The 18,264-nt window shown below is 40.6% G+C and overlaps 1 protein-coding gene across 1 annotated transcript in view; it reads left to right on the forward strand.

The window, feature by feature from the left end:
* Positions 1-18,264, forward strand: part of SLC27A2 (solute carrier family 27 member 2) — a 56,905-nt gene that overhangs the window by 11,546 nt on the left and 27,095 nt on the right. The window contains exons 2-4 of the mRNA XM_045823164.1: positions 2,357-2,566; positions 7,800-7,958; positions 10,130-10,254. Of these exons, the coding sequence (XP_045679120.1) occupies positions 2,357-2,566; positions 7,800-7,958; positions 10,130-10,254 (494 nt within the window). The remainder of the gene's footprint in view (positions 1-2,356; positions 2,567-7,799; positions 7,959-10,129; positions 10,255-18,264) is intronic.

Consider the following 18,264-nt stretch of genomic DNA (forward strand, 5'->3'; position numbering starts at 1 on the left):
GAGAAAGTGAGAACTAATCCAGGTAATTCACAAACACACAATTTGACTATATAGTTTCAGCCTCAGTCATGAGGGAGGGAGAGTTCTTAATTCTTTAAGTAGCAATGGTAGTTGTTTTTTAATTTACTTCTGTGAGCTCTTACTTGCATGCAAGGCATACACGTGTCACAGAAATTATTTATTTTGCACTTTATTTTATTAGAGGTTTATCCACTCACAGTATTGCAAGACCTGCTTCCTTTAAAATCAACAGCTTTAAGTTACTCTTCTGTTTCTTCCACGCTGACTAATACAGTACTTTGTGCCGATTCTTTCCATGATAAATCATCTAATGTTAGTGGGGTGGCACCAAGATGATTAAGTGATGACCCCTCGATCTCAAAGTTTTCACTGTCAAGGAGAAGAACTGAAGTACGCCACACTGCGTAGTAAATGCTCTGGAGCAGGTGCGCACAGAGTCCTGTGGGAGCGCCAGCGTGGCCCTGAGGGAAGGCAGCAGGGAAGCGAGTCTGAGCCTTGGAGGGTGAGCAGGAGTTGGCCAGGTGACAGAGGCTGGGAGGTCGCTCCAAGCTGATGAAATCACCCAGACAAAGGAAATGAGATGTGAGAGGAGAGGGACCTTTGATTCACAGAGATCAGTTTGCTTAGAGGAAAGGGGATGAGAGGTAGATAGGAGGTGACATCAGAAACACTATAGTGTGAATAATATTTACTTCATCATAATCTCTTCAGTTCTGATTATTGGTTTTCAGCTTCTAGAGCCAACTCATAGACAAAGCTGGGAAGACAGAATTACGATCTCAGGGTAGATATAAATACCATTAACCCAGACAACAGAAAGAGAACATAATAAGTGTTGGGAGTGTACACAGGTAAAACAGGTGTGGGCATAAAAATTCACAGGTCAAGAAGCAGCAGGAAAAGCACATTATTTGGTGATGAACAGTGATTGCCAGAAGAAACAGCTTAAAAAGTTGAAAGTGATTACAGCTAGGCAGCAGGTTTAGTTTTGAGAGAGGTAAGTTCCAGTCCTGTTGATTTTCATTATAAACCTTTTTTGCTATTTGACTTTTTATCAGGTCCATGAGTCCTTTGACTAAAATGTCTTCAAATTTGGGGGGGTTCTACAATTTTTTATTTATTGGTTTTAGAGAGAGGGAGGAGGAAGAGAGAGACACACATCGATTTGTTGTTCCACTTATTTATGCGGCCTTGGTGTATCAGGATGATGCTGTAGCAAACTGGGCTACCTGGCCAGGGCTAAACTGCTTTTTTAAAAAATTCAAAGGTATCAACCTAGAGGATATTTCTTGTTAAAGACATTATACACAAACATCTGAAAAACAAAGCATATAAGACGGCTTAGCTATGGCCTCCCCAAGGTAATTCCCTTGGATATTGAGTCACCTTCCCATTAAGAATAAGTGTATTCACTTTAGTTACCACAGTTCAAGACAAGTAAGCTTAAAGGCCTTTCCATCGTATGGTTTAAGGGCACAGAAATCCAAGTGGCATGCATGAAATGTAGTTTGCATATCAAATTAGTGTCTTCAAAATTTTTCAACCTTGACTTACAGTGAAAAATACATTTGTGTGTGACCCACAAACCAACATAACTGAAGCAAAACTTTTAAAAAACAGTAAGTACCTTTTACTAGGTGTGGTGCGCTCTGGAAATTTCTCTTTCATTCTGCTTTAATTTTTAAAAGCACTGGTCACTTGAAGTGATTTTAACAACCCACTGCTGCATTATGACCCATGGTGAAAACATGCTAGTCAGTTTTTTTTCCTCAGACCAGAGAACATGCATATGAAACCTAGAGCTTATTTCTCAGACCAGCTGAGACCTCCTAATGGAACTATTTGTTAATAATGTGTTAAAAAAAAAAAACCCAACTTGCATCATCTTTGTTACTTAGCATGGCTCCCTTATTTTTATTTTTCCTTCTTTAAATATTTCTTTTTCCTCATTGATCCTGGGGGGCACATATTGGGAATAACTAAACTCACTTCTGGAGTATTTGAGAAGTATACCAAATGTGCATATAATTTATACATTTATGTATCTTGGTTTTTACCCATCTGTCCATTTGTTTGTACAGATTTTAACCAACCAGTTGCTGCTTATGAAAAACCATCAAAGCCCTACCTTCCCTCAAATGTTGGAATCTTGTGATATTTTCAAATGTGGCAAATTCCATGTCTAAAAATGGATAACTCTAAGCCTCACTTGTCATGTCTGTACATCTTAGCAAAAATTATGCTGAAAATAAAATCACGGTGAAGCTTTTTGCACTAACAGTACTTGAATGCACTCATTTAATGTGTTTGGTTTTTTTTCTCTCACTAAATGAAGAACTGCAAGCGGCTGTTGAAGAGGTGCTGCCCAGCCTGGAGAAGGACAGTGTGGCCATCTACTACGTGAGCAGAGCATCCAGCACAGAGGGGGTTGGCTCTTTGCTGGACAAAGTGGATGAGGTGTCAACCGAGCCCATCCCAGAGTCATGGAGGTCCGAAGTCACTTTTTCCACTCCTGCCTTATACATCTATACTTCTGGAACCACAGGTGAAAATAAGGACAGGCTTCTGAAAGAAACAAACCTGTCCTGAACAAGTTAAATACTGGGATAGGTCTTCAAATGTTCTCTTTCTTTGACAAAACTTATGAGAGAACTACTACTTCTGGGGATTTAGCTCTTTGCTTGTGGGAACTGATCTTATTTCATAGCATATCATCTCTTTAGGGTTTCTCCAAGCTATGCACAGGTCCGCCTCATTGGTATGTAGAAGAGATAAGGAGGTTACCCAAAAGTTACCAACATTGTTGTGATGATGGATGAAACTTGACACTGACTAGGTTTTTGGAATTTTTTCAATGATTGTTATATTTTTATTATATTCAGAGTCCATAGGTAAAGTATAACCAGTTATAAATGGAACAACAGAGAAGACATGGGACAATAATGGGGTTGTATTTTTATAAATGTTATGATGACTATCTTCTCATGTAACATGGAGCTGGAGCTGTTTGCTGGGCTGGGGATAGGATGGCTCTCCGCTAAGACATTGTATTTTATCAAACAGGGATGCCTTCAACTGTAAGCTGCAGCACTGTTTTTATGAGCCACTAAGAAAAAAACACGGCCAATCAACAGCGTTATTGGAACACTGCTCTATGGAACAAGCAATAAATGTTAAGGGTAGGATGGACTAGGAGCTCTCCTAAGAGCGTTATGGCATCTGTCCATACAGTTCTCCCTCCACACTTACGAGGTGTAACCTTCTTATTCCCCAGTTATAATATGTACTGCATCGCCATCAAAATGGTAGGGTGACATAGTCAACCAAATGCTTCCACTACATACAGACACTACCGTAATATATGATGCTTTGTCCTCATTTCTTAAGAGAATGGTAAAATTAAATTGTAAACTTTGATTTGGGAAGGAATGGAGATAACATGAGCCCTTGGGTGGTGACAGGGAGTTGTAGTCTTGAAGCTAGATAGACAAGCATTTTCCCAGTGCAGGTCTGGGCAGTCCAGATGAAACCCATTTTAGGGAGAAAAAGATCAGCACTCTGTAACTAATTAATTCAGAATTAATATTTACTTGGAAGATTGGGTTAATGTTTATTTTACTTTCTTTTTTTAGATTCATATTTTTTAAGATTTTTTAAAAGATTTTATTTATTTATTTTTAGAGAGGGAAGGGAGGGAGAGAGAGAGAGAGAGAGAGAGAGAGAAACATCAATGTGCGGTTGCTGGGGGCCATGGCCTGCAACCCAGGCATGTATCCGGACTGGGAATCGAACCTGCGACACTTTGGTTCGCAGCCCGCGCTCAATCCACTGAGCTACACCAGCCAGGGATTATTTTTCTTTCTTGTAGCTTCTGAATAAAATTTTGCTAAGTTACTCTTGTAAACACTAATTGAAAGAACTCATTTAAGCCATTGGAGAGCAAAATGTTGTTCCTGCTCCTCAAAGGCAGTCATGAACACAGTTACATAATAGCTACCAAACATTCTTATTTCTTCATTAATACAAAATCTTAAATTAGGAAAGTTTTTGCTGGACTTCCGGCAAGATGGAGGAATAGGTGGACGCACCGTACCTCCTCGCACAACCAAGATTAGAACAACAATAAAATACAGTCAGCATAACACCCAGAACCAATAGGGGATTCATCTGAATGGAAGTCGGACAGCCAAGAAGTTGAAGTAGACCCGTACATCCAGACTGGTAGGAGACAACGAGCCACGAGTGGGCGCGGGGCTGGCGCAGGTCGGCAGCGCATGGAGGTCGGGGGAAATTTGGCACGGAATCGGCGCGACAGCCATCCCGGGCACAGGAACGCAGCGGTGGACCCTGAGTACGCAAGCTGCGGCTGCCGGACCCAGTGGGTCAGCGATTGTGGACCAGGGCAGAGCTCGCAGCCCAGGAGCCCGGGGAAAGGTCTGGGCCCAGGAGAACTGAGCTGCCGCCATTGATTCCCTCCCGCCCCCACCCCCGCCCCCACATATAAGGTCACAATCTAGCGACTGGGGCGCCCAGCCCTGGTGAACACCTAAGGCTCCGCCCCCCACCGTAACAAGAGCGACCAGACCAAAAAAAAAAAAAAAAGGAGAGACAAGGAAAGACATAAGATATGTGTGCAACAGAGCAGATCAGTCCCCCAGGACTCATCCTTTTGAGCGACCAAGAAATAGCCAATCTGTCAGATGCACAGTTCAAAACACTGGTGATCAGAAAGCTCACGGAATTGGTGGATTTTGGGAGCAAATTAGATGAAAAGATGCAGGTTACCATAAAAGAGATGAAGGAAGATACACGGAGGAGAGCCAATAGTGAAGGAAAGGAAACTGGGTCTCAAAACAATACAGTGAACCACAAGGAAGATAGAAACAACCAAGCAGGAAAGCATGAAGAAATAAGAATTCAAAAAAATGAGAAGATTAGGAACCTCAAGGACATCTTTAAACGTTCCAACATCCGAATTATAGGGGTACCAGAAGGGGAAAAGCAACAGATTGAGCACATATTTGAACAAATAATAAAGGAGAACTTCCCCAGTCTGGCAAAGGAAATAGTCTTCCAAGAAATCCAAGAAGCTCAGAGAGCCCCAAAGAAGTTGGACCCAAGAAGAAACACACCAAGGCACATCATAATTACACTAGCCAAGGTAAAAACGAAGGAGAGAATCCTAGAAACAGCAAGAGATAAGGGGACAGTAACCTACAAAGGAGTTCCCATCAGACTGTCAGCTGATTTCTCAAAAGAGACCTTACAGGCAAGAAGGGGCTGGAAGGAAATATTCCAAGTCATGAAAGACAAGGACCTACACCCCAGATTGCTCTATCCAGCAAAGCTCTCATTTAGAATGGAAGGGCAGATAAAGTGCTTTTCAGATAAGGTCAAGTTAAAGGAGTTCATCATCACCAAGCCCTTATTTTATGAAATGCTAAAGGGACTTATTTAAGAAAAAGAAGATAAAGAAAAAACATGTATAGTAAAAGGACAGCAAACTCACAATTATTAACAACCACACCTAAAGCAAAACCAAAAGAAACTAAGTAAACAACTAGAACAGGAACAGATCCACAGAAATGGAGATCACATGGAGGGTTATCAACAGGGGAGTGGGAGGAGGAGAGAGGGGAAAAAGGTACAGAGAATAAGTAGCGTAGATTGTAGGTTGAAAATAGATAGGGTAAGAATAGTATGGGAAATGTAGAAGCTAAAGAACTCATAAGTATGACACATGGACATGAACTAAAGGGGGGGATATGGATGGGAGAGGGTATACAGGGTGGAGGGGAGTGAAGGGGGGAAAACAGGACAACTGTAATAGCATAATCAATAAAATATATTAAAAAAATAATAATAATAATAATTCAAGGCTTTTACTATCCAGAAGATTCTTTTTCATGGTGAATACAATTGGTTTCTTGATGCTTTCTTCTATTTTTTAATATTAGTGTTGATAGGGCATTAGATACTAACACAACACCACTGTTCTGCTGTCAGAGGAAATGAAGTCTCCGTTGTGTCTACGAGGGTCGTTTGCCAGCCACATTGCTTTGCCTTGTAACACATGGCCGTTCTGTAGGCAGTACCTGGCTAAGGTGGCATCAAGAGTTGGAGGGTCTGGGTGTACAGAGAATTGCATTGCTTTTTACAAAGCCAATTTACTCACTCAGATCTTAAACTCTAGCCCAGCCCCTTAGTAATGATTTCCTGCTCTCCTCAATTAAATTGACCTTCCATGGGGAACAGTATAAAAAAATCCTTTCAATAAAGTCTTATAAAAAAATCTTCATAAGTTAATCTTCATAAGTTATAGTTAAGAAAATATATATGTATTTAGTCATATACTAAAACTACACTGAGATACCACTCTTCACCTTTCAGATTTGCAAAAAATCTACCATTGGAGAGCACACTTTGGCAAGGCTGAGAAAACATGTACATTCATATGTTGCTGCTGAGAGAAAAAATAGAATCAGACCTTGAAACTGGCAATGTGGCACTGTCTATCAAAATTACAAAGACATATCTTTTGACCCTACAATCTCACTTCAGCAAATTGTCCTAAATATACGGTATCATGCACAGTGCGAACTACCACGGGGGCCAGGTTAGTTACTGCAGCAGCATTTGAAACAGCAAAACAGTATAAATAAATTATAATATACACATACAAAGGACTTGGTGCAACTGAGAGACAGAGAATAAATGAATGAATCGATACGGGACATTTCTATGTACAAATGTGGACTGATCTCCAAGACACCTTGTTAAGCGGAGGGGAAAAAGTGCTTAAGAGTGTTTTTAGTTTTTAAATGGGGGAAAGGGCAAGAACATACGAGCAAATGTTCATAACTGCATATATATGTATAAGCTTCCTTATACATATGTATTCATGTATACACATACATGCATATAGAATACTTAAGAAATCCATAAAAGTGTTTAGGAAGGAAGGTGATGGGACAGGCAGGCTATTGACTCTCTCTGAGACTCAGCCTTCTTATCTGTGGATTAGAGAATATAACTCTACTTATTAATTATGAGAATTAAGTGAAATTTTGAAGATGTCTTGCGAAGTGGTAGGCATAGAGCAGAAATCCAATAGCCATTTGTTCCTTTCTCTGAAAATTACTACTGTAGTAACCGTGTAACACAGAGGTTGGCGAACTCTGGCCTGTGGGCCAACTATAGCACCCCCAACCCCCTACCCCACACACCTGTTTCCATAAATACTTTTATTGTGTCAGAGCCACATTCATTCCTTTATGTCAGCAATTTTCAACTGGTGTGCTGCAAGAATTTTTAAAACATACAATACCTAACTACTCAGTCAGGGACACTGACCTCTTCCTTTAGAGTGTCAAATGAAAAGTGACAACAGCCCACACAGTAGCTGACTGGTGTGAAAATTATACCTGTTTTTTTTTGTCAGCTCAGCAAAAAATATATATTTTTGATGTGACACAGAATTTTGGTAATTAGTTTATGTGTGCCATGAGATAATCATTGCCTTATGTGTTTAGCTGCTATTAGCTGCAGCAGAATAGCAGAGTTGAGTAGCTGTGACAAAGATTGTGTGATCCCGCAAAGCCTAAAATATTTACTGTCTGGTCATTTACAGAGAAAATTGGCGGTTCCTGGTCTAACGAATCATGGCCCTCTCCTCTGCAATTCTCTAACCACTGGATGATGAGTTTTCATATGCAGACCACGTGTCTGCGAATGGCCGATCTTGGCTCACTCATGCCTTCTCTTGTATCTTTGCAAAGGTCTCCCGAAAGCTGCAGTGATCACTCATCAACGCATATGGAATGCAACCTTCCTCTCTTCTCTAAGTGGGGTGAACAAAGATGATATCCTCTATGCCCCTCTGCCCTTGTACCACAGTGCTGCGCTTCTGATCAGCTTGCATGGAAGTATTGTGGCTGGTAAGCTTTTTCTCCACAAAGCATTTGAGGTCAGTACACATTCGCACATACTCGTAAGAAAAAGTAATTCAAATGTGGCTGCTCTCCTGTGTGCTGGGAGGTTGTTTACTTCTATGTTAATAACAAAGCTATTTGCCTCACACACTGCAAGCAGGTATCTAAATTAGTTTCTATTTTTTTCATGCCTGCTTGTCTAGCAGTATACTGCTATAATTATTCAGTATGTCAAGGATAAAACTCTTTTAAAATATTTGAGGTTTTTATCAAGGTTAAGAGTTTTGATTCTCATATGCCATAAATAATTCTCTGACATCATTTTCATCTTCAGAAATCTGCACGTGGGCCTCCATCAGTGTCTAATGTGAACTTGTCCTTCTGTTGTCCCCTTCCTCCTTTATTCTTCCCTATTCCCATGGCTCCTCAGCTCCGGTCAGAGCACCTGGCTTGTCACCTCTTTCCTTTCCTTCTCAGACTTTACCATTCCAATCAGAGTTGCCATCCTCTCTTCTTTCAGCAGGGTTGATGCCACTTTCATATGTAAGGCTCAGTCTAACATCCACCTCCTCCAGGAAATCATCTATAATGCTCTAAGCTAAAAAAACTGAATTTTTTCTTCTCATGTGATATTTTATTATAAATAATAATATGTGTGTATACACATATATGAGTATACACTCATATACATATACAATTGGAAAAGCCTCTGGAAAAGCCTCTGCTTCTTTCCCTCATGAACTTCCTGGGCAGCTATAAAACAGCCCCACCTCAGCTTCCAAATCTGAGAAATCCCTGAGCCTCATCATATTGCTGGGCCTTTTAAGAACAGGGTGACTCTGAGGCTCCCAAAGGGGCAATTCAATTGCTTACACATTTGCTTAAGCAGCAAAAATGCATGCTACATAATTAAAAATAATATTTTTAAAAATGTCTCCTCTTTGAAAACAGTGGACTTTTGTAAGAGTATAAATAAAATAATAACATAAAAAAATATTTGAGTTTACTTCACTCTGCTACATTTCATGTTTCTAATTAGGTAGAATATGATAGATACATTATTTTTACCCATTGAGCTAGTCTCCTATCACTACTGTAACAAGTTACCACAAACTCAGTGGTTTGAAAAAACGCAGATTTATTCTCTCACTGTTTTGAAGGTCAGAAGTCCTAAAATCAAGGCATCAGCAGAGCTGCTTTCCTTTTGGAAGCTCCAGGCTAGAATCCATTTCCTTGCCTTTTCTAGCTTCTAAAGGCGGCCTGCTTTCCTTGGATCATGGCCCCTTCTTTCGTCTTCAAAGCCTATCACTCCAACCTTTTGTTTCCATCATCCCATTTCCTTCTGCCCTGGACCTTCTTGCCTGCCTCTTATAAGGCTCCTGGTAATTTACACTGGGCCCACCCGGATAATCCAAGATAATCTTCCCAGCTCGGAGTCCTTAACTTAATCACATCTATACAGACCCTTTTGCCAAGTAAAGTGGCACACTCACAGCTTCTATGGATTAGGATGTGAACATCTTTGGGAACCATTATTCTCTCTACCTCCCCCAACAAAGAAAAATTCACCTGCTTGCTCAAGAACCTGGCTCTCCATTGCCCACAAAAATCAAGTCTGGTTCCTCCATCTGGCACTTCCAAGCTCTCCATGATTGCACCTCTAAGCTGCTTCTCCAAGGCCATCTTTCATGACCCCCCCACACTTCCCCACCCCTGTTACAGGCCCGCTGAGTCTTGGCCATCCTCCAACACCCTCTGGCCTTTTCTGTCTGTATGTTCATGCCTGCAATTCTCTCATCTTTCTCCATATTCATTTCTTAAGAGCTAATTCAAATCCTACCTCTTTCAAAAAATGTCTTTCTTGGCCCTTGCACAAGCAGAATTAATGTGTATACACACACTCATATTCCTTCAGGGGCTCATTTGAACCTCTTATGTATTGCACACTGACTTTTATTAGAAAGAATTTTTATGTGTCTTTTTCTGACTAGATTGGAAGCTCCTATATGACAAAACAAAGTCTCATTTGGGTTTGGGTTCTTTTTTGCATTGAATATGATTGGTACTCAACACTTATGAATACAATATTTAAGTTTCTACCTTTCAAAGTGGCTAATATAATTGGGGAGGTGTTTTTGTAGCACTTTTTGCTAACACTTTCTATGTCTTCTTTGCAGGTGCTACTATTGTTTTGCGGAACAAATTTTCAGCCAGCCAGTTTTGGGATGACTGCCGAAAACACAATGTCACTGTCATTCAGTACATCGGCGAACTGCTTCGGTACTTGTGTAACTCGCCCCAGGTAACTCCCCACATTTCATTATCTTTCTGAAATGGATAAAATGGGCATTCAAGTCACTCTGGGTCATGTTTGGCTGCGGCGGACTCCTATATATGTTTTTATTTTGAACTACAACTGTTTGTCACCACAAAGTTCTGGGTGCCACTGCTAGATGACAGCTGCTTTTAATATCATTATTCCCTCTCTTTATCTGTGTTTTCATCATCTTACCCTCTGCTGTCCTCTCTGCCTGTTTAAAGCCTATTCACTTTCAAAGCTCGGCTTGAATGATGCCCTATATGTTAAACCTACTTGGGTCACTCCAGCAAAAGTCATTACTCCCCAGCCAACCTCATTTGATTCCTACCTATCAGTGTGTCCTGGCCGCATTGCAGGTGTTTGTCTTCATGTCTCCCATTCTCCCTAGGATGGGAAATCTTTGATGGCCTGGACCACATCTTGTCTCCTGGCCCTGTCTGATACCAAAGGCATTCAGGAAATGTATTTAATGCTGCTTAATGAATAAATCCCTATGTGGCTTTTGAAACCATCCAACTAAGTCTGATGGTTTGGAACAGATGCCCCAAGGTAACCCCAGGGGCCTTGGATCTACCCTGTTTGCACATGCCAGATATTCTGGTGGAGCCTTTTGGGAGCGCAAGTTCTGCCCAGTTCCTCAGCTCTCACCGGAGATATACAGCAGCCTGCCTGGGGGCCGAATCACGATTCCTCAGCAGTGACACTGCTGACATTTTAGGTCCCTTCAATCTTTGCTGTGTAGACTTACTCAATGCACCGTAGAATGTTTAGTAGCATCTTTGGCTTTTACCCAGGACATGCCAGTAGTGCCCTCCCCGCCTCCCCTACACCATGATAATCAGCGTCTTCAAACAATGCCAGGCGTCCCCAGGGAAGACAAAATCATCCTCAGCTGGGAAATACTAGGCTAGAAAATGCAGTCAATTCACCAGAGTCTACTTCCTTTAATCCTTTCACTCCTCATAGGAAAGCATTCAAATAATCACTAGGTTGATAAAATGCTATTTATTTATAAGCAAACATCTGTTACGTTCAACTGATGTAACAGCTGCTGTGTGGCATAGAAAGAAGTATCAGAAGCTCTTGTCCCGGTTGTCTCACTCAGTCTCTGCCCACACCAAGCCTCATGAGAGGCTCCTCCTACTGACAATCAGAGGTATCACCCTGCCTCTTACCCTTCATCCCACGGGTTACCGCTTTTCACATCACTGCCACCTCTGCCACAGTGCAGGTTTATATGACTGTCGTCTGTCTCCCCCCAGTTAAATGAACGCTCCGCGCACCAGGGACTTTGTTTGCTGCCAGATACCCAGGACTAAGATCGGTACCTGGCACATCTTAGGCATCCACAAATTTTGCTGAATGGATCTCTAAATTCTTACCACTGAAAGATATATAATTAAGTTAAAGGAGGTAATATGTTCCCCCAAAATGTTTGGGCTTTGCACTTATTCAGATTTGGGAGGCAGATTCAAAGGATTCATGGGGGTCACAACTACCTGTGAGCTGGGTTAAAACCTTTTCTACAGTAATTTCTGCTGATGTCATTATTGAACTTTTTTCACATTAGTATTCTACCTGGTCCTCAAGATTGCATTCTGTTAAAGCCCAGAAATTCATATAGTGCCCTTCTGTTGGGCTTTTCTTTTCTGCCTTAAAGGTACCTCCTTGTTAGATAGAACTTTCCTAAGGGAGAACATGTTATTTCTCTTATTTCTAATGGGATCTGCCTTTGGGCTTGAGGAAAAGAAGCATGTTTGCATGTAGCTTTTTCAGGCTCACACACATACACACACTTCCACCTTTCTCTTTCCTCTTAATGTTGTCTCAGATGCTGAGACAGTTCGGGGTTTTGTATCTTCAAAATATGTTATAGTTTGATGTATAATTCATGGATGACCTGAAATCTAGTAGATTTGGAGTTCCTATTTGCCCTTGCTTCCCACCCCCACCCCTGAATTCTGATTTGTCTGCAAACTACTTAAAAGAATTATAAAAATGATCAGGGTTACAATACCACCAAAAAAAAAAACCTTCCTTTAAGGATTTTTTTAAAAAGAGAGGATCTTACACATAGAAAACGCTAAAGACAAAAAGGAGCCCTAACTGGTGTGGCGCAGTAATGGGTCGGGTGTTGTCCTGCAAACTGAAAGGTTATTGGCTTGATTCCTGGCCAGGGCGCATGCTTGAGAGGCAGGCCAGGTCCCTGATGGGGGATGTGCAAGAGGCAACTGATCAGTGCTTCTCTGGCACATCAGTGTTTCTCTGTCTTTTTCCCTCTTCCTTCTCCTCTCTCTAAAAGTAAATAAATAAAATCTTTTTTAAAAAGACAAAAAAAGGAACTGTTAAAACCAATCAGTTCAGCAAGGGAGCAGGGTTCAAAGTCAACACATAAACATCAGTTTCATTTCTATACACTAGCAAAGGACAATCTTAAAAGGAAATTACAAAAACAATTCCATTTACAATAGCATCAGAAAGAATAAAATACTTAGGAATTAACCAAGGAGGTAAAAGACTTACATAATGAAAACTACAAAACATTTGCCGAAAAAATTAAAGAAGATATAAACATAAATGTAAACACGTCACATGTTTATGGATTTAAAGATGTAACATACTGAAATGTCATACTACCCATAGCAATCTATGCATTCAATTCAGTCCCTATCAAAATCCCAGTGATGATTTTTGTAGAAATAAAAAGAATCCTAAATTCACATGGGTTTTCAATGGACCATAAATAATTAAAGCAATCTTGAAAAAGAAAAACAAAACTAGAGGAGTCACACTTTCTGATTTCAAAACTTACTACAAAGTTATACTAATAGAAATAGTGTGTTACTAACATAAAGACATATAGATCAATGGAATAGAATAGAAGGCCCAGAAATAAACTCTCATGTATATGGTCAAATGATTTTTGACAAGGGTGCCAAGATCATTCAATGGGGAAAGGAGAGTCTTTTCAACAAATGGTGCTGGGAAAACTGAATATCCGCATGCAAAAGAATGAAGCTGGGCCCTTACCTGACACTATCTATTTGCATATACAGAAATTAACTGAAAATGGAGCAAAGAACTAAATTTAAGACCTGAAACAATAAAACTCTTAGAAGAAAACATAGGACAAAACTTCACAACATTGAATTTGACAATGATTTCTTGAATATGACAACAAAGGCAACAAAAGAAACATTAGACAAAGTGGACCTCATAAAAAATTTTAAATTATTTGCCTCAAGGACACTATCAACAGGGCAAAAAGGCCACCCACAGAATGGGAGAAAATACTTGCAAATCATTTATCTGATAAGGGATTCATACCCAGGATATATAGAGAACTCCTAAAACTCAACAACAAAAATACAACCTGATGCAAAAATAGGCAAAGGACCCGAATAGATATTTTTCTGAAGAAGATATACAAATGGCAATAAAAACATTTAAAATATTCAATGTCACTAAGTATTAGAGAAACACAAATCAAAACTCTAATGATACACCACCTCACACCCATTTGGATTACTACTACCAAAAAAAAGAATGGAAAACAGCAAGCATTGGTAAGGATATGGAGAAATTGGAACCCTCTGTACTCTTGGTGGGAATGCAAAATAGTACAGTTACTATGCAAAACAATGTGGCAGTTCCTCAAAAAATTAAAAATAAAGTTACCATGTGATCCAGCAATTCCACTTCTGGGTACATACCCAAAAGAATTTAAAGCAAGATTTGAAAGAGCTATTTGTACATCATGTTCACAGTGGCTAAAACATGGAATCAATCATCCACTGATGGATGGATAAGCAAAAAAATAGTATATAAATATATATACACAATGGAATATTATTCAGCCTTAAAAAAAGAAGGAAATTCTACAATATGCTATGACATAGATGAAGCTTGAGGACACTATGTTAAGTGAAATAGCCAGTCACCAAAAGACATAGTATGATTCCACTTACGTGAGGTACTTAGAGTAGGTAAAACCACAGAGACAGAAAAATAGAATGGTGGCTGGGTGAGGGAGGTAATGGGAGTTATTGTTTAATGGGTACAGAGCTCCATTTTTACAAGACAGAAAGAGTTCTGGAGATGGATGGTGGTGATGGTTGCACAACATTATGAATGTGTTAATACCACCAAGTTGTATATTTAACAATGGTTAAGATGGTAAATTGTGTTATGGGTGTTTTACCACAATTTAAAAGGAAAATAGGTTATGCTAGGAAGCCCAGATATCTGTGGATTTAAATGGAGCTTAAAGAAAGACGGTATTAAATGGACTTCTCAAACAGAAGTGAATAAAAACCAGAACTAATGGTGGAAGGCTCTGGATCAATGTAATCAGGATCTTTCTCAGCCTTAGAGCTGCCTCAAATAGACCTTCTTTGAAGTGGGTGACACCACCAGCCCCCAACATGGATATCAGCGAGGCAATGCCTGCCTTAGCTAAGCATGTGAATGAGGTGACAACCTTCCACAGACGTGGCCTGGCTCCTCGGGAGAACCTGAGGTAATGCTTCTCCTCGCTGTTCCTAACAGTAGTCAGTAGCTCCTCTGGTAGGGCTGAGGACTAGGGAGGAATGCTTCCAGCCACCCTTAGGGGAGGAATTCAGATTTGGCTCAGGGGACTTAACGTAGTGCTTAAGAGCAAGGACTCAAGTCAGCAGGCCTGACTCCTGACTCTACCCTTTGAGCTAGATGCTTAACCTTTCTGAATCTGTTTCCCAGCAGCCAGCGAGGGAAATAACCAGACCTACCTTACAGGAGGCTGTAAAGGCAAAAGGAGATGATATATGTAAAGCATGTAGCAAAGTACCTGACACTTAGTAAGTACTCATCAGATGGTAGTAGCCATTAATATCATTATTTTTGGTGCTTAAAGGTATATAGCTCATAGTAGGTGCTCCATACATATTCACTGAATGAATCAAAAAAAAACTGCCATGCATACACAAAGGAAGAAATAAGAGAGGGCATTCAAATTAGTCACTCTCATATACTGTTGAGAGGCAGTGGATAGCAAAGCTATTGACTTACTTAAGTGATTTTACAGTAGTGTTGTTGAACAGTCTTTGTCTATTTACCTGTCTTCATCTATTTACCTGTCTTCACTCATTACATTTCAGGCTAAATGCTCAGAGCACCTGCTTAATGATGAAAGGCTAGTTTAGTTGGTTTCCTGCCTTGGGCAGTTGTCTGCTCCCATCTTGCTTGTGTCATTGCTTAAAAAGACAGTGTCATTCAGTGTTCCAATTATTTATTGGAGCACGATACACCTAAAGCTGAGTGTTTCTCTACTCCAATTAGTACTGAAGCTACAGGCAGGGGCCCAAATGAGTCTTTGTCCTGCCTGCTGGGAGTGGGACCCAGGTGAGAGGAGAAACAGGAGGAAGAAGGAACCAGAAAAGGGTTCCAGGGGCCACACATTGAAAGCATGATATTAGGAAGGTGAAATAAGATAGATCAGAACTCTGAAACAGCTGAATAAACCCAGCTTACCCCCTAGTATTATCTGCCATTCTTTAAAATTAGGTAACCTCTGTAGTCCTTTCCCAGCCCAAAATTTCTGTCTCTGTATCCCTTCCATTCTGATAGCAGAATGGAGAAGTATGTTACAGCACAGTGGAGAGTGCCCAGTTTGACCTGCAGGAGCCAGGACAGGGACAGGCCAGGGGAAAGAGGGAAAGAGCAGAATCAGGGAAGGTTTGTGACAGAAGGTGAGTTTTGAAGGATGCAGAGACGTTTTCCAGCCATGCAGGGAAAGAAGGGCCTCCAGTTGGCTGGAACGCATGTGCGGAGGAGTGGAACAAAGGAGCTGGCACACTGGCAACTGCCAAGTGGTGTGGCAGCAGGTGGGACTGATAGACTGGGGCTTTGCTGAGAACTAAATGTGACTGTGACAAAGCACCACCAAAGGGCCTTTCATGGGAGAGTGATGTGGAGGATGGTGTTTTTAGATGGTTCTTTGGCTGCAGTTGGAAGATACATTGGAGGGAGAAAGGCCTCTTCTGTGAAGCAGGGAAGTCTAACTTCACCCTTTCCTCTAGTGGGTGCTTTCTTCTCTCCCAAAGCAGCCAGACTGAGGTCTAGCATATTCATTGTTAGCATATTAAGAACACAGACTTAGGAATTTTTTTTAAGATGGTGAATACCTTCTGCCCTTTCACCTCTTGGAAGTCTCCCCAAAACCAAGAGAACAAGAAAAAGACACACAAGCTCCATTGTCTTAGAAAATGAGACATTGCATCAGAGAACTACGTAGTCCAAAGCTGATTATGGAGGTGACCAACATCACAGGAGGGAGGTGAAACTTAAGCAGCAGGTGCCAACAGAAAGGAAATTGGAGACACCAAACACAACTGAAGATGAGATCGGGTATCAGGCTTGAAAACAGGAGGATTTTTGAAAGTAAAAGTCTGAGCAGGAAACAGCTAGACCTGCTGCTCTCCTCTGCCACCCTTAGAAGAGATAGGAGATTTATTCTCTGACAAAGACCTAGAATGGTTTTGAACTCAAGGACCCCAAGAGTAGAGCAGGAAAGGGGTGAGGCACTGAAAATAGAGATTGCGTCAGTATTTATTTACTGACCAGGGAACCCCTCCACACACACAAACCCCAGCTCCCTTTCCCTGTACAGTTTTTAGACCTCCAGTAGCCAGTTTATGCTGTAGGCAAGAGATGGAGGAGGGTAATTCTTAGCAAGAACTCAACTTTCCCAAAAAAGAAGCTGGACTTTGGTGCACTGGGCCATCACCAGACAATGTGGCCCACATGAAAATAGTGCCCCCCACCACACAAAGCTGCTCAGACATCATTTAGTTGCCTTATTTACAAATACAAACAGACACCGAGGATCAGCAGTCACCGGAGGAAAGCCTCCAGCAGGAAAGATATTTGAAGAAAAAAAGAAGCAGCATCCATTCAAACAGCACCCCCACAAACACTTACCAAAACCTGTAATCAATATCCTCAGAGAGGTTAGAGAAGATGTTATGTCTATAAAACAAGAGCAGTATGCTGTTGAAGAGAAGAATAAGACCTCCTGAAAAATAAAAATATGATTTAAAGTTTTTTTAATTCATAGAAAGTTTGGAAGATAAAGTTAAGAAATCTTACAGAAAGTTGGAGAAAAGATAAAGTGATGGGTATGAGGGGAGATGAGATAATAAAATTAGAATATCAATCCAAAAGATCCAATATCTCATTAATGGGAAATCAGGAAAAGAATAGAGAAAATACAGAGGAAATTATCAAAGAAATAATACAAAAAAAAAACTTTCTGAGAGACGGATTGGAAAGGTCGATAGAGGACCCAATAAAAACCATGCCATGATGAAATGTAAGCCTACCACACAAAGGGAAGGAAAAGATTCTGTAAGAATAACATTTCATTTGCCAACAACACTGCAAGTTGGAAGACAAAGGAGCAGTGCTTTCAAAATACTAAGTAAAAATTGTTGCTTAAAAAATTGTTGATCAGATTATTGATCAAGTGTACAATAAGAATAGTTTCAGACATTCAAAGTCTCAAAATAATTTACCTCCTATACACCCTCCTTCGGGAAATTACTAGAGAAAGTACTCCACCCAGACAGGAGAGTGAAGAGAGAGGGGTGAAGACATAGGACCCAGGAAGGAGTGGCAAGGGGAATCCCCAGACCTGGGGAGCAGCTGGTCCAGACTGGAGCCAAAGGCTGAAGGGAACATAATGGAAATTACATCATCTGATTGATTGCACCACATGGAAATTTCGCTTAGAGACTGTCAGGTGGTGCGAAAAGACCTACAAAGAGAAATTAAGAAAACAAAGAAAAAGGGCAAGGAGGCCATTGATTCCAGGAGAAGCAAAAATGTATTCAAGAATGTGGTAATAGTATATTATTTAGCTCATCAATAATATATTATGAGCAAAGTGATATGAGCACTGAATATTGCTTTAACCAAAATTATGATATTGGGAAAATGGAAGAGAGCATAAGTCTC

This window comes from Phyllostomus hastatus, unplaced genomic scaffold (assembly GCF_019186645.2).
Source record: "Phyllostomus hastatus isolate PE091 unplaced genomic scaffold, TTU_PhHast_1.1 phas_scaffold_501, whole genome shotgun sequence".
NCBI classification, from domain to species: Eukaryota; Metazoa; Chordata; class Mammalia; order Chiroptera; family Phyllostomidae; genus Phyllostomus; species Phyllostomus hastatus.